At 47.8% G+C, this 15,534-nt stretch overlaps 1 protein-coding gene across 6 annotated transcripts in view; it reads left to right on the top strand.

Annotated features, from left to right (window-relative positions):
- Window positions 1-2,266: 2,266 nt before the first annotated feature.
- Window positions 2,267-15,534, top strand: part of Uvssa (UV stimulated scaffold protein A) — a 44,798-nt gene continuing 31,530 nt past the window's right edge. Inside the window, exons 1-7 of one of the 6 annotated variants that reach the window (XM_052198481.1) lie at window positions 2,267-2,413; window positions 2,879-2,978; window positions 11,247-11,577; window positions 12,298-12,418; window positions 13,246-13,641; window positions 14,879-14,991; window positions 15,191-15,319. In XM_052198481.1, the coding sequence (XP_052054441.1) occupies window positions 2,881-2,978; window positions 11,247-11,577; window positions 12,298-12,418; window positions 13,246-13,641; window positions 14,879-14,991; window positions 15,191-15,319 (1,188 nt within the window). In that variant the 5' untranslated portion in view covers window positions 2,267-2,413; window positions 2,879-2,880. The other 5 variants (XM_052198484.1, XM_052198485.1, XM_052198486.1 and 2 more) reach the window with 5 other exon arrangements.

The following is a 15,534-nucleotide window of genomic DNA, read 5'->3' as shown; positions in this document are numbered from 1 at the left end:
TAGCTGTCCCACCTACAGGCTTTTGCCTTTGTTGTTTTGTTGTTGAGAACCTCCCTCTGCACCCCTCCCCTCCCATCTCCCAGTAGCTTTCCTGGAACTCACTATGTAGACCAGGCTGGACTTTAATGTTAAAAGATCCATCTGCCCCTGCCTCCTGGGTTTGAGAATTGAAAGGCAGGTGCCACCAGATCTGTCTTTGACTTGTAACTCTTCCTATAAAGACTTAAGTCTGTTATCTGATACTTGTTTCCAATTTGTCTCATCTGTTGTTACCTTTTCCATTTTCACCTGTATCCATTTTGTTTATTTTAAATTAATCCCATGGGGAAGGGGGTGAGATAGAGTTTCTCTGTGTAGCCCTGACTGTCCAGAACTCACTCTGTAGACCAGGCTGGCCTCAAATCCACAGAGATCCTCTGCCTCCTGAATGCTGGGATCAAAGGCATTTGACACCACACCTGGCCTGTCTTTGCAATCTTACAAGTTAAATCCCACTTTTCTGTGGGATCAAATCTAGGGCCTCACACATGCTGTGTAAATGCTCCACCAGTAAACTATTCTCCGCCCTGCTGCATCTAATTACTTTTGTTACTTTAGGGGTTCTCTTGTTGGTAGTGGTATGCTCTGAGAAATGAGTCATTAGGCAGTTACATCATTATGTGACCATAGTATGTCCTAAAGTATCTGCTATATCATTAGGTGTTGAATTTGGTTAGGTATCAACTGAAATGACATTATATACTATGTGGCTGCTTATCATAATATACCTTCAAGTAGTATACTGATTTATGTAAGAATACAACTCTTGGAACATAAGACTAACCATTTCCCCTCCATATCACTTGAGTAGCTGTTGTCATAATTTTTTCCTTAATATTAAACTCCAAAATCTATTGAACTGTGGCTTATAAAAGAAATTTGAAATCATTTCATCATTTTATCATTTCCGGTTCTTCAGCTGCTCAGAATCTGATACGTGTCCTTCACAGACTCCCTGTGACATGCTGGCATGCAACTGCTTGCTCCTGTGTGCAGCAAGCCTGGCTTGACGGAACCTTTTCCTTTACTTTTTAAAAAGATATTTTAGAACTACTGAGATCACTCAGCTGCTAAGCCTGGTAACTTCCATTTGAGTAGGAACCCACACGTGGAGAGAACCAGATCACAGAAATTGTCCTGACCACACTAGGGGGGGGTCCCACCTTCTAACCCCCAATAAAAATGTAATAAGAATATCTTAAAGGCATTTCATTCTCTTTAAATTGGGGAGGGGCAAATCTGTGCCTTATCTTGGTGTGCATGGAAATGGGAAACTACAGTCCACCATCACAACCCCACGAGTATATGGAGACTGGGACTATGGCCACAGAGTGGTGGGGATTGCTGATTCCAAATTCAGAAGTTGAGCTGTCAGATTCTTACATATTGAACACAAATGAGGAGGGGGAAAGTCCAGTTGACCGTTCACTGGCCCACATTCAGGGAAGGGTGGGTAAGTGGGTGGGGCAGTAGGCACACAAAGCTTTTAACAGTCTAGTCCAGAAGATCAAGACCGTACTGCAAGACACAAACTGGCTGAATGCTCGCTCTGTGGGGTGCAGAATCGCAGCCCAAGATGGGGTACACAGTGCATGCTTCTCCTCTAAGCGAAGCAGGAGCTGACAGCGGAAAGGCAGAGCGAGTTGTGAGACAGCTAAGGCTCCAGTGTCCGGGGTCTGTGCATCCAAGAGTTGGGCTGAAGCAACGTGAGGTCCGCAAGGGTCAGAGTCCTGAACACTGAAGGGGTAGGGAAGGGAGCAAGCAGCTCTAGCCGTGAGCCGCCATGTCTTTTACAATCATTCTACGTTGAGACTGAACTGACACTTTAAAATATGCAATCAGTGCAACCACCACCACTATCCCAGGGCACCTGTAACGGTGCCTCCCACAATGGCTTGTCCTGGGCTGGACAACTGACCCGGTCAGAGAGGCGGGCCGACCCCTCCCAGCCGGACTTGCGCCCAGACTCTCTTCTGAGATTTCTCAGCAGATATACAGAGGCTGTACATAGACCGCGAGCCTCCTGGTGGCCGAGGAACTGATCCCCAGATCACAACTTCTTTCTGCACCTCAGTTTCAGACTCCTGACCCAAAGCCACCTCCCCTTTAAGAACTTGCTGGGCCCTCCCGCCTCCTTTTTCTCGCGCTTCGTTCTTGGCGAGCTACCCCGCCCACTGGAAGCGCGCTGCGTCACCGCGTTGCCGCGCCCTCGCGCCTGCGTAGTGGAGTCACCCGGGCAAATGACGGAGACGGGTGGCGGCTTAACCAGAGCCGGGGCGTCGCGGCGACTTCCGCTCTTGCGCCGCGGGTCTTGGCGAGCGTGTGCCCGCTGCTCTCTGGGGCCTGGAACAGAGCTCTGCTGACACCGGAAGGGGTGGGCGAAACAAGCTGCTGCATCCTGCGGTCCGCGTCCCAGGCGCTGCGGAACGCGGAGGGTCGGGCAGCGAGTGCGGCGGACGGACGGAGGGAGGGTCGGGGCTGGTCAGACTCTCGGCCCGCAGGGTCGGATCAGTCGCGCCCGCAGTTGTTTAGAGACTGTCGCTTGCAGAGAGCGAGTATCCTGCGCGGCCAGTTTGAGTAAAATTTAGTGACATTTCCCCTTAACCCGCGGTAACGTCACCCACACAGCTGACCGAAGACTGCTTTAGTCTCTTCTTTAAAACCTTAGCTAATTATCAGCGAAGGGCTTGCTGGCCTTCCTCGCCTGGGAGGCACCCTACAGAGACACCCTAGCGCCTTTGCCATAATCCCCAGTATTTGGAGGCCCCCATAAACTGCTAAAACTAAGACTGTGAAGTGTTGGATGTTAACTCGACATCTCCGCGTCCCTTGTTTCTAGATATGGATCAGAAACTTTCACAGTTGATAGAGGAGCTCACGACTTCAGGAGAATCCCAGCTGAATGCTCAGAAAATGAAGGAACTGAAGAAAATTTGCAAGTATGTATTCAGACTAAATGTGCCATAATGACTGGTCCACTGAGCGCCCACCCCGTGGAGATCGTGGGCCCTCCGCCCTCTTGTACACCTCTGCTACCTCCTGCTTTCACTACCTAGAAAGGAATTATCTGATCACCAAGGCATGGTGGCACTTGTCTGTTGAGAGGTAGAGTCAGGAGGAGTATGAGTTCCAGGCAGTGTGGGCTACATAGTAAGGCCTTAGGAACCACTAAAGGAGTTCTGGGGCTGTAATCCCGGTGTACCTGGCTCCAGAGTGTAGCACAGACTCTGAATGTGGTGCCTCTGGCCATTTCACTGGCAATCACACTATGTCTGTATATCATCTTCTGTTGGAGTAAAGAGTTCATGATTGGGTCAGCCCTCCCCCTCCCCCCACCCCACCCCCACCCCCAGGGATGAGCTCAGGAGGGTCAAGCATGCTAGACAAACTGTGTCACTGAGATCCCCGCCTCCCTTTCTCTGAAAGATTCTCATGTAGCCCAGGTTGACCTCTTACTGTGTAGCTAAGGCTGGCTGTGAATTTCGGATCTTCCTGCTTCCGCTTACCAAGTGTTCCTTTGGGATGACGGGCATATGTCATCATAGAACCCAATCTTTAAGATAGTTATTCTCATCCTTATTAATCGTTTCAAAGAAAGCACCGTGATGGTCCCGCCTTGCTACTGGAGGCTCAAGTATTTGAGTGCTTGGCTCCCAGGTGGTGGAATAGTTTGGGAAGGATTAGAAGGTGTGGCCTTGTCTATGTGAAGGAAGAAAGGAGGAGATGTGTCATGCATGGTGGACTTCGAGGTTTTAAAAGACCACTCTATCCCTAGTTAGCTTTCTGCTTCATGTTGTCTCAAGATCCCAGCTCTCAGCTATTGTTCCGGCTCTGTGCCTGTCTGTCTGCTGCCATGTATCCCACCGTGATGTTCATGGACTCACCCTCTGAAACTGTAAGCCCCAATAAACTCTCTTCTATAAGCTGCCTGGATTGTGGTGTCTTATCACAGTAATAGAAAAGTAACTAAGAGTTCAAATCCCAGCAACCACATGGTGGCTCACAATCATCCGTAAAGAGATCTGATGTTCTTTTCTGGTATCTGAAGACAGCTACAGTATACTTACATATAATAAATAAATAAATCTTAAAAAAAAAAAAAGAAAAGTAACTAAGAGAATGACTCATTAGCATCTTAAATTCCCCCAGGGATGTACATTTTTTAGTATTCTATTGAACTACAGACTATTCCATAGATAATCTATTATTATTCTACAGATGACCCTCAAGACACTCTGGAGTGCCTGTGTTAATGATTCCAGTCAGTTTTAGTTGGTCTTAGCCAGGAGGATTCCAGTCTTCCTCTTTGCCAACTTTTATTTTTATTCTAATTATGTAAGCTTTGTATAAGGCCTTTTGGACTTCACTTTCCACTTGAGATCTATGGTTCTGGGAATCTTTTAGGGAAGCTAAAGAATGCCAGTCTGGTGGCTGCTGAGATGGCAACCTGAGTTTAATCCTAGGAACCTGTGTGAGGGTAGAAAGGACGGACTCTGTAGAGTTGTCCTGTCTTCTCACATGTGGTGTGGAGTGCACACCCACTCACAGAATCAAACACAATAACTTCTCAGGTTAAAAAGAAATTCCATCTAGCTTCTATAAGTGCTTCCTTGATAGCTCAGGCCATGTAAGAGGGACCACAAAACTGCGATCCAATGTAAGGGAGAAGAATGTATATTCTCCAGCTGAAATTCTTTTATCTTAGACCACAGTGAGTTGGGTGTTCTCACGTGGCTTGCTTATAGGTCAATCTACTGGAGGCATTTAAAAAAAAAAGATTTATTTATTTATTTATTTATTTTATGTATATGAGTACACTGTATCTGTACTGATGGCTGTCACCCCTCATGTAGGTACTGGGAATTTGACTTCAGGACTCTGCTCACCCCACTCACTCTGGCCCTGCTCTGTTTGGCCTAAAGATTTATTATTATATCTAAGTACACTAATAGCTCTCTTCAGACACACCAGAAGAGGGCATCAGATCTCTTTCCGGATGGTTGTGAGCCACCATGTGATTGCTGGGATTTGAACTCAGGACCTTTGGAAGAGCAGTCAGTGCTCTTAACCACTGAGCCATCTCTCCAGTCCTGGAGGCATTTTCTTAATTGAGGTTCCCTCTTCCCAGATTAACTTAGCTTGTGTCAAGTTGACAAAAAGACAAAAAACCAACCAAACAAGCAAACCACAGGCCTCCAAAGGGCAATAATCAGGAAAACCATGACCATGTGTTTGCCCAGGAGAGCCATCTTGGTACAGCTTGTCCCCAGTATATCTTAAATACTGTTTTGAACTTGTCTTAACCTGCTGACCCCAAACCAGCATTTCTCTTTGAGCATTAGAAAGGCTTACCTCTGGGCTGTTGCTAGCTTCTCAAGAGCCATCAAGCTTTGTAGGATAGCGGACCTCATCTTAACTGAGTTTAGGAGTGAGACATATCCCTTAGGCTTAGAAAAGAGAAAACTGATGACTATATATTGAGAATTTTACAAGATGCAAAAGAATAATTCCAAGAAGGAATCCAGTGTTAGAATAGGGAAATAGTGTGTAGTATTATTGAGTTTATATTATACAACAGTATAAAAACTGTAATGAAGGGCAGGAGAGATGTCTTAGTTGATCAGGTACTGCTGAATAAACATGAGAACCTGAGTTTGGTCCCTGTCGTGCATGCAAAAGTCTATGTATGCGGTGGCCTACGTTGTAATGGCAGTGCTGGGAAGACATGAGGACCCGTGGCATCCACTGGCCACCTTAGTCATTGAACTCCAGATCTCAGTGAAAGACTGTGTGTCAAAAAACAAAGTAGGCAGCATCTGAGGAACAACACCTGATCTTGGTCTCTGGCCTTCACATGCACACACACATTCATGCATATACACACATATGTGTACAGATACACATGTCCACGTACCTAAACACACATGAACAAAGACATCCACCTGCATATATCCCCACAAGTAATGAAGAAAAACATAAGGTTACAACTATTGATAGATTTGTAAATAGAATTTACCTTTATATTTAGGAAGTTAAGATACTTTTTTTATTTGTTTGAAGAGAAGTTTTACATTTAAAAAGCAGTTTGCCTATGTAAACAAGATTTTCTTTAAGGCATTGTTATTTTTTGAAGATTATTTATTCACTTTATATGAATACTTTGCTCACATGCGAGTATGTGCACCATGTGTGTGCCTGTTGGATTCCCTGGAGTTGGGGTTACAGATGGTTGTAAGCCATCGCATAGGTTCTGAGAATTGCACTCAGGTCCTTTGCAAGGGAAACAAGGCCTCTTAACCACTGAGTCATCTCTCCAGACCTTCTTTAAGGTATTTGGGAGACTGAAGACTCAAAATAGGTTTTATCCTAACGACTAACTTCTTTTATTAGTTAGTTGTTAGACATAGTGAGTAAATTCTTAAGTTCTTTTAGTCTGGATGGAATAGGCCCCCGTCTACCCTGAGAGGTTATCAGCAAACAACAGAAGGCATTTACATCTTTAGCAGGCTCATGTCTGAGCCTTGCTGTGCCTGGTATAGCTTGCGAGTACCCTGGATACTGTAGAAGTAACCTATGGATGTAAGAAGGCTCCTGACTTTTGGGTGAGGCCCCCAGTGGTATCCTTGTTATTGGACCGTGTCTTGGGCAATTGCAAAGGTAACTCCTTTGGCTTTTGAGCATTCCCATCAACCCTGGTTATGCACAAGTTTATTTAGTAGGGATCTGGGACTATCACTTAAAGGCTGTGTTTACATCTTCTGTTGCTGTCATAAAAACACCATGACCAAAAGCAACTTGCGGGGGCAAAGTGTCCATTTAACATGAACGGGTCACATTCCCCATGGAGGAAAAGCAGGGCAGGAACTGGAAGGAGGAAGGGACCGAAGCAGAAGCCGTGGAGGAAGGCTGCTCACTGACCGCTCACCGTGGCTTCCTCAAGCCCATTGCTTATAAAGCTCAGGCCTGCCTGCCTCAGGGTGGGGCACCAGCAGTGGGCGGGGCTCTACCTCACCAATAGTAATCAAAGGAATGCCCACACAAACTTGACTGCGGGCAACTGCATGGAGACATTGTCTCAAACTAGGTTTTATCCAGATAACTCTAGAGTGGGTCAAGCTGACCAGAAGACAAACCCAACAATCAGGACAGAAAGAAAACAAAGCAGCATGGGAAGTAAAATTAGCATTTCCCAGCCACATTGGTCATTTCCTGAGGACCTCGACAGCCGTTTCTCTTAGATGAGCTATGTTACCCAGCAGGCTTTGAGGCCCCGAGAGCATCCTGCCTTCCCCAGTGCTCTCTGCCACCTGCTGTGGTTAGGATGTGAGCTCAGCTACACTCCACCGTGTGGACTCGAGCCCTAACTCTACCTCTGACTCTGTAAGTCACCTTTGTCGTGGTGTCTTATGAAACCGGAACAGAGACTGAGACATGGGACAACTTCTCTGGTCTGTCATAGTTAACAGGTTTCCTAAGTTTTCATCCCTACAAGGAGGCTTTCTGTCACCAGTCTACATCTGTGGGTCCCTGTTGGAGTATCATGATCCCAATTGGTGGGTTCCTGATCTGAGAGGGTATTCACTCAGAATGGATAGAGGTGAGCGTTTGAATAAATAATCTGTTACTATACTTCCTCCTTTCATCCCAGATCCTCTACTATTTGTCACGAGTACAAACAGTGAAGACCAAGCCTTCCACCCTTTCAAACCTCCCGCCAGCCAGCCTATATTGAGACCAGAAGATGTTACAGTAAAATATAAGCCTCTTTAGGTTCTCAGGATCAAATATATTTCTTTGTTTACATTTTAAGGTGTATTATTTGTATATGTGTGTATGTGTACACACATGAGTACATGTGTATATGCATTCAGGTGCATGCAGATAGCTCTGTGAACTTGTGAAGGCCAGAGGACAACTCTGTGGAGTTGGTTCTCTAGTTCCACATTTATGTGGATTCTAGGGATCAAACTCAGATCTCCAGACATAACCAGCAAGCACATCTACATGCTAAGCCATTTCAACAGTGTGTGATTAACATAATTTCAGTTCTTGAGGATGCACTGTAGCTGTGCATTCAAAGTAACATAGGGTGTACCCTAATAGGAGAGACAAGAAGCAGTCTCTGGGAGTAGGAAGATACCTCCCTCTGTATTGTGTAGACTCCTCTAGGAGGCTTGCCAGATTGGGATGTCCCCAGGCTATCACACTGTCTGGGGGCTCTGGTGAGTTGAGTGTAGCTTACTCAATGGATAGAAACACTGCTTTGAGCCCCAGCTTTTCTGTGATTCTCCTCAGCTGGCGTTGGAGTCAGCTAGTCCTGTCTCTTCAGGGACCCTGTCCTGTTTTAACTTTGCTGGGAATGGAATGCAAGTCCCTGCCACAGGCACATTTCTTTGTACCTCAGTGGAAAAAGGCTTCTCATGAGCGCTTCTACAACATCCCAGGCAGCTAGGTTTATCAGAGAAGAGGTTTTCCTGCATGGGTAGCTCTGTGTTTTTCCAGATTGTCATCCAGGTTAAAAGTGGAAACAGGCAATGTTTTTCTTTGTCTCTGGGCCTCATGTGTAAGGGAGTATAAAATATCTGGAAAGCTCAATCAGTGGCCTAAGAGATGGATTGTCTACTGGAAATGATTAGGGTGAACAAGCGAAAGGGGTAGAATATGGGTGGCACAGGAAGGAATGTAGTAGTTCAGAGCAGCGACACAGTCTGTGACAAAGGATAAGACTGGAGAGAAGCAGCTTCCATGGTGCAGGAATGTACCAGGAGATAGCAGCTTGCACCAGCGCTAGTAACCAGAAATGTCCCAGCTGGAGCCACTGCTAGAGCTCTCTGGACAGATGCTTGCTTGACTGAGTCTCTGCTCATCCTGCCAGCGCCCCTTCTACCCTCAGCCTGCCATCACCTAAGCCTCAGGGCAATGAAAAGAGGAGGCCCTAGAAGGTGATCGCTGATGTGTGTGTGTGTGGGGGGGGGTTTAATGGGCTCCTTTGAATTTGTCCTTTCCAGGGAGTTGCCACAGAACAAGGTGTTATGTGACTTTTTATTTTAATTTGTTTTTCTTATAATTTGATTCCAAGTCTCACTATGTAGCTTTGATTGGCTTGGAACCCACCATGTAGACCAGGCTAGCCTCAGACTCTTAGAGTGCTGAGATTGGTATATACCACCACCACCACCACTACCCCTGGAAGTGTGGCTTTTACAGCATAACAGCATACCTTGATTCCTGCAGGGCTAACTTCTCTCTGCCCTCCCCCCCCCCCCCACACACACAGGGTTTCTCTGTGTAGCCCTGGCTGTCCTGGAACTCACTCTGTAGCCCAGGCTGGCCTCGAACTCAGAAATCTGCCTGCCTCTGCCTCCCAAGTGCTGGGATTAAAGGTGTGTACCACCAGAGCCTGGCCAGGGCTAACTTCTAACCTCTGCTTAGAGCTGGCCAGATCATCTTGTGACAGGCAGCAGCAGCAGCAGCAGCAGGCACACTAGTGGTGCAGTGTGTGAAGGCACTCACCTTAAAGCGTAACAGCCTGAGTTGGCTCTGGCAATGAGAGAACTGGCTCCTGGAGGTTGTCTTCTAACTGCTACATGCATGCCTTGGCACATGTGTGTACCTGTGCGTGTCCTGTTCTGAATGCAACTTCATGTGTTACAGGTCTCATTGTTAGCATCTTAATTTCTACCCGGGGTTGTGTATTTTAGTATTATAATGAACCTTTGGCTACTCTCTTCTGGAGTACTTGTGTTCCTGGGCCAGTAGCAAGCTGAACTTGTTTTTTCAGATGCTAATCCTGTGAGGCTTTGTACCAGGCCTTATGCACCCCCCTCCACCCTATTCTCCTGGCTTACTGCTATCCTGTGAGGAATCTGTGCATACTGTGGATGGATGTCAGCTGTCAGAGTAGCTGGGGACCATCCTGGGATAGATGTGTTTCAACAAAAGCCATTGGCATTTGCTTTTGAAAATTTATTTTATGTGTACAAGTGTTTTGCCTACATATATGTTTGTATACCATATTCATGCCAGCTGCCCAGGGAGGCCTAAAGAGTATGTCAGATCTCCTGGAACTAGAAGTAGGGATGGTTGTGAGCTGCCATGTGTGTGCTAGGAATTGAACCCAGGTCTTCTAGAATTGCAGCTAGTGCTTTTTAGCACTGAGCCATCTCTTTTGCCCCTGATATTTGATTTTTTAAAAATATTTATTTATTTATTTATTCATTCATTCAATGAATGTATATGAGTTCACTCTAGCTATCTTCAGACATAACAGAAGAGGGCATCAGAATCTATTTACAGGGAGTTGTGAGCCACCACGTGGTTGCTGGGAATTGAACTCAGGACCTCTAGAAGAGTAGTCAGTGAACTGTCTTGTTTTTTGTTTTTGTTTTTGTTTTTTGTTTTTTGTTTTGTTTTGTTTTTTTTTGTTTTTTTTGTTTTTGGATTTGGTTTTTTTCGAGACAGGGTTTCTTTGTATAGCCCCAGCTGTCCTGGAACTCACTGTTGTAGACCAGTCTGGCCTCGAACTCAGAAATTTGCCTGCCTCTGTCTCCCAGAGTGCTGGGATTACAGGCGTGCACCCCCACCCATCGCCCAGCTTGAGCTGTCTTTCCAGACCTGACATTTGATTCTTTTTTCTTTTCTTTTTTTTTTTTTTAAAGATTTATTTATTTATTGTTATATGTAAGTACACTGTAGCTGTCTTCAGACACACCAGAAGAGGGCATCTGATTTCATTACGGATGGTTGTGAGCCACCATGTGGTTGCTGGGATTTGAACTCAGGACCTTCAGAAGAGCAGTTAGTGTTCTTACCCACTGAGCCATCTCTCCAGCCCTGACATTTGATTCTTAATGTAACGTTTGTCTTCTTTTGTGTGTTTTAACCATGTTTATCCTTGCAGTGCTAGAGGTCCAGCTGCGGACTTCACACAAGCTAGTCAGGTGCCACTGTGCCTCATCAACAGCTGCTTTAGCCATTTGAAAATGTAGAAAATGCTCTTGGCTCATGGGCGGTGCAGAGACAGGCCAGGAGTGGGTGTCTTAGACACTGATATGTCCACTCAGCCTTAGAAGGGAAGAATGGAGATTGGATGCTGAGCACAGCCCCTCCCCACACGCAGACTGGTAAACGTAGTGTTCCCACACAAAACGGGACAGGGATTTGTCTTTGTTGAGTAAGCGTGTAGTTGGACTGGCTTGTGTTCCCAGGTCTTCAGAGGAGCAGCTGAGCCATGCCTACCGCCTGCTGATGACACAACTGACCCAGGACCACGCCGAGATCCGCCTCTCGGCCTTCCAGATCACGGATGAGCTCTTCACCCGCTCCCATCAGTTCAGAGTGCTGCTTGTTTCCGACTTCCAGGAGTTCCTAGAGCTCACTCTGGGCACAGATAGTGACCGTCCCTTGCCACCCCCTCGGGAGGCAGCTCAGAGGCTAAGGCAGGCAGCCATGCAAGCTGTGGAAGGTTGGAATGAGAAGTTTGGGGAGGCCTATAAGAAGCTAGCCTTGGGCTACCACTTCCTAAAACACACCAAAAAGGTGAGTGGGTCTTGTACAGTAAAGCCCACTTCCCTGGGGTGACGAGGGAGCGAGCGCATCTCACCGAGTGTTTCATTGAGTGATCACAGGCTGGGTGGGTAGGGCAGCTGGCTCAGCATGTCAGAGACTGGAAGGTGCTCTAAAGGTCGGAGCAGCCTTGGGGAAGAAAAGTATACCTGGTGCCCGCCTGAGGGTGGAGCTGAGCCTGTAGAATCATAATCCAAGATACCCTCTGCTTTGGGGTGGGCTCCCCTTCCTGGGACATACCCTTTTCCTGACAGTAAGCAGTGCTCAGTGCTTGCTGTGGGCTCCAGATGGTGCTGTGCTTAATAAGACACCAAGCTCTGTTAGTTCATTCACCCCTCCTGTCACTACCCACATGCGACCCTGCGCCTGTCAGCAGCCCAGGCAAATGGCTGGGCCGTTCTATATGGGTGTGGTTCCTGTATGCTGTCCCCTATTCTCTGGGTGGTGGTTAGCCTCTGGGTCTAGCTGGTAACCCCTGACCTGCAGTTAGAGGAGCACGTAGTTTCCTAACATGTTACACTTTGCATTGGATGTCTTCCCTCTTCTATCTGCTGAAGATGTGACAAGGTAAGGCTGTAGACTAACAGCCATTGAGGTCCTGGCCTTGTGTTGATGACAATATGTCTTCTTTTCTCCCTTCTTTGGGTTTGTGTTTGTTGTAGGCAATCCTAAACTTCCTTCTCAATTTCTCAGGTGGATTTTCGGGATATAAATGTTAGGACTGTGGCAGAAAGGAAACGAGAAGAGGAGAAGCAGAAGCACTTGGATAAAATCCACAGAGAAAGTGCTGATCGGGCTAAGAGGGAAATGGAAGGTAAGTTCCAAGGCTACGCCCTTAAACAGCCCCCATGGTCCTGGGTTTGTTTCCTAGTCTTCTCTAATCTAGTCTGAGACCCACACAGGCAGGTTTGCAAGGCAAGAATGCTTCGGGATGGGGTCGAGCCTTTACGAGCGGCCTGTAGCACTATGTCTCCTGCTGATTTGGTCTGCCTGTAACTATTTGACTTCAGAGTCCCTGAGCAGAGAGGCTGAATCTAGGTGGGAATCTAGGAAGAAGTCTGCGCTAGCTGGAGGCCATCTTGCCATTCTTCTTATGTCCAGCATCTGTTCTTGCTAGGTCCCTTCCCCAGATCCTCCTCCTTCCTGGCGGCTAGCCCTGCTCAGCTGCTCTCTGTTCTCAGAATCAGGTCTTCACTTCTTTCTGTGTCCAGAGCCTCCTTCACACAGCTGCCCTGGTCATCAGCCTTGAAAGCCTAGGCCTTGGAGAAGGCTAAGCAGACAGCTGTGCTGTGGATGGCTTACGGGGCTCTGGGAGGGAACACCCTGTAAAGTGTGTGGTGGTGATGGTATGGAAGTGTGGCCTCCCTGGGACTACCACTGTGAGTGGAACCTTGGCCATTGGTGATGGTCACATCAACTCCCATGAGCTGCCACACAACCATAATGAGAGATCCACTTCAAAGACAGACTTTCTGCGCTCGAGAGTTCATTGAAGAGTTGAAAGTATTATAATTTATATGCCAGGCCTTTTGCTTTTTTTGGAAATATCATGATCCTTTGGTGTTCTGGGGAGCAGTCTTGACCATCTGTTGCTCTTTGGCTCAAAACTGACAGAGTAAATAGGTATCTCATTGTCTGCAGAAATGTCTGATGAAATTGGATGCTGCCTGACAGAAGTGGAGAACTGCTTTAAACTGCTGGTGCCTTTGGATTTTGTTCCGTACCCAGATGATCAACTCTTTAGCGAGGTGTCTGGCATAACAGAGAGCCATGCTCCTTGCACCTTGAGCCCAGAGCTGGCAACTCCCTGTGAGTCTGGTCTCTCTGGACCCCAGGACGGAGAGCAGCCATGTTGTAGCAAGGACCTGCTTGCCCCTGCATACCATGGAGGCTCTGTCGTGGGTCTGAAGACACTAGCCCAAACAGCCACACAAGACCCCTGCAGGGACGAGGATGAACACAGCGACCCAGAGGATTTCCTGCGGAGCCATGGGCTGGGTTCCCACAAGTACACGCTAGATGTGGAAGTCCCCTCAGGTAACTGGCTGCTGGTGCTGAGTCTCACACTCTGCTCTGGCCAGGTCTGGAGCTCTCTCACTGGTAGTGGGTTATCCCGTGGTAGAATTGAGACGTAGGGACAGCAGCTCCTGGGATTGTGCTGTGAGAGGTAGAGGGACTTCCATCTGGTAAGTCTTTCCTGCTCTGGGTTTCTGCCGCCGTGAATCAGCTACGTGGGATTCTTTGCCATTATAGTCCTGTCCCAGTGAGGACAGAGTACAGAGTACTCTGTACAGGGTCCCTGGCAGGCTGTATGGGCATGCACTTGGAGGGCCACCAGGGCCACCTTCTAAGAGGAAAGTGTGAGCAAAACCTGATTTCTTGCTGTGTTTAGAATGACAGACATGTGACAGACAGCGTTGTGTTTGGCCCTGGCGTTTCAGTCTTGGGATACAGTCTTGTTCATCCATCCGTCGTTGTTAGACCAGGTGAACTCAGAGGTGCTCGTGTCCACCATGCGGCTGTCCAGGATCCACAGCTTCACGTCAGTGTCTCTGAGGCACCGCGCCTTGCCGGTGCTCGTCAGGCACTGGTGAGGTCCTCCTGGAAGCCTGCCTGGCAGAGCTTGGGAAGGAATTGAAGGCCCTGTCAAGGAAGGCAGAACAGCAGGGGTCACTGAGACCCTGGGGCTAAGAGCTGAGGACTTTCCTGAGGGAAGAGACAAGAGAAGGTGGCTCTGAGAGATCTCACCCTCTGGGTGGGAAGCCATGTCTGCCTGGAGCTAGAATGATTGCTATTGTCCTAGATTTTTCCAAGACTATTTCTCTCTCAGGGTTGACAAGTGTCTGAGACAAGCTAGGAGTCACATTTCCAATGGGTTTGATGGCCTCTGCTATGTGGCCAGCCGCAGTATCCCTCTGTGACTTACTGTTTTACTTTGGGTCTTACTGCTATGAAGAGACACCATGACCAAGGCAACTCTTATAAAGGACAACATTTAATTGGGGCTGGCTTACAGGTTCAGAGGTTCAGTCCATTATCATCAAGGCAGGAGGCACAGCAGCACCCAGGCAGGCATGGAGCTGGTGGAGTTTAGAGTTCTATATCTTCATCCAAAGGCAGATAGGAGAAGACTGGCTTCTAGGCAGCTAGGAGGAGGGTCTCCAAGTCCACCCCCAAAAGGGATACACTTCCTCCAACTAGGCCACACCTCCTAATAGTTCCACTCCCTGGGCCAAGCATGGTCAAACCAACACACTTACTTTGCCGTGTTTAGATGGTCTGAAGGTACAGGAGAATGAAGACAACCTTGCTGTGCTCCATGCTGCTCGAGACTCACTCAAACTCATCCAGAACAAGTTCCTGCCAACTGTATGCTCCTGGGTCCAGGTGAGGCAGGGCATCTCGCCTCCAGCAGTGAACCTAGGCTGAAATCCCAGGCAGAGCAAGGCTGTGGACAGCGAGAACCCTGGCCTGGGTGGGAATGACCATTCTCCCTCTCCCTGGCATTTTATCTCTTCCTACAAGAAGGGGCATGGGCTCTCTGGGGACTGTCTGGTACCTTCGTGAGTCATCCTTTGTTTTACAGCGGTTTACCCGTGCAGGAACCTACAGTGGACATTTAAAACAGGCCATTGACCTGAAAATGGAACTGGAACTTGCTCTGAAGAAATATGAAGAACTGAACATTGAGCCTGGGAGAGGACAGAAGAGCAGGGTGAGTTCATGAGGCTGAGGCTGGAAGGTCCCAGGACCCTCCGCTCCGCCACGTGAACAGGCAGCCCTCAGATTCAGTGGAATCTGGCTTTTTCCTGTCTAAGTTCTGTAGTGGGAGTCTCAGATCAGTCTTTCCCAAGAGAGGACCCATCTGCTCTTCGTGGTTGGGGTTCTGTCCTGTCCCTCAGCAAGTCCTCCCATGAAGCCACTCATACT

Source organism: Apodemus sylvaticus, chromosome 11, assembly GCF_947179515.1.
Source record: "Apodemus sylvaticus chromosome 11, mApoSyl1.1, whole genome shotgun sequence".
NCBI classification, from domain to species: domain Eukaryota; kingdom Metazoa; phylum Chordata; class Mammalia; order Rodentia; family Muridae; genus Apodemus; species Apodemus sylvaticus.
The sequence above is the reverse complement of the archived record's forward strand: the minus strand, read 5'-3'. Positions and strand labels throughout refer to the sequence as shown.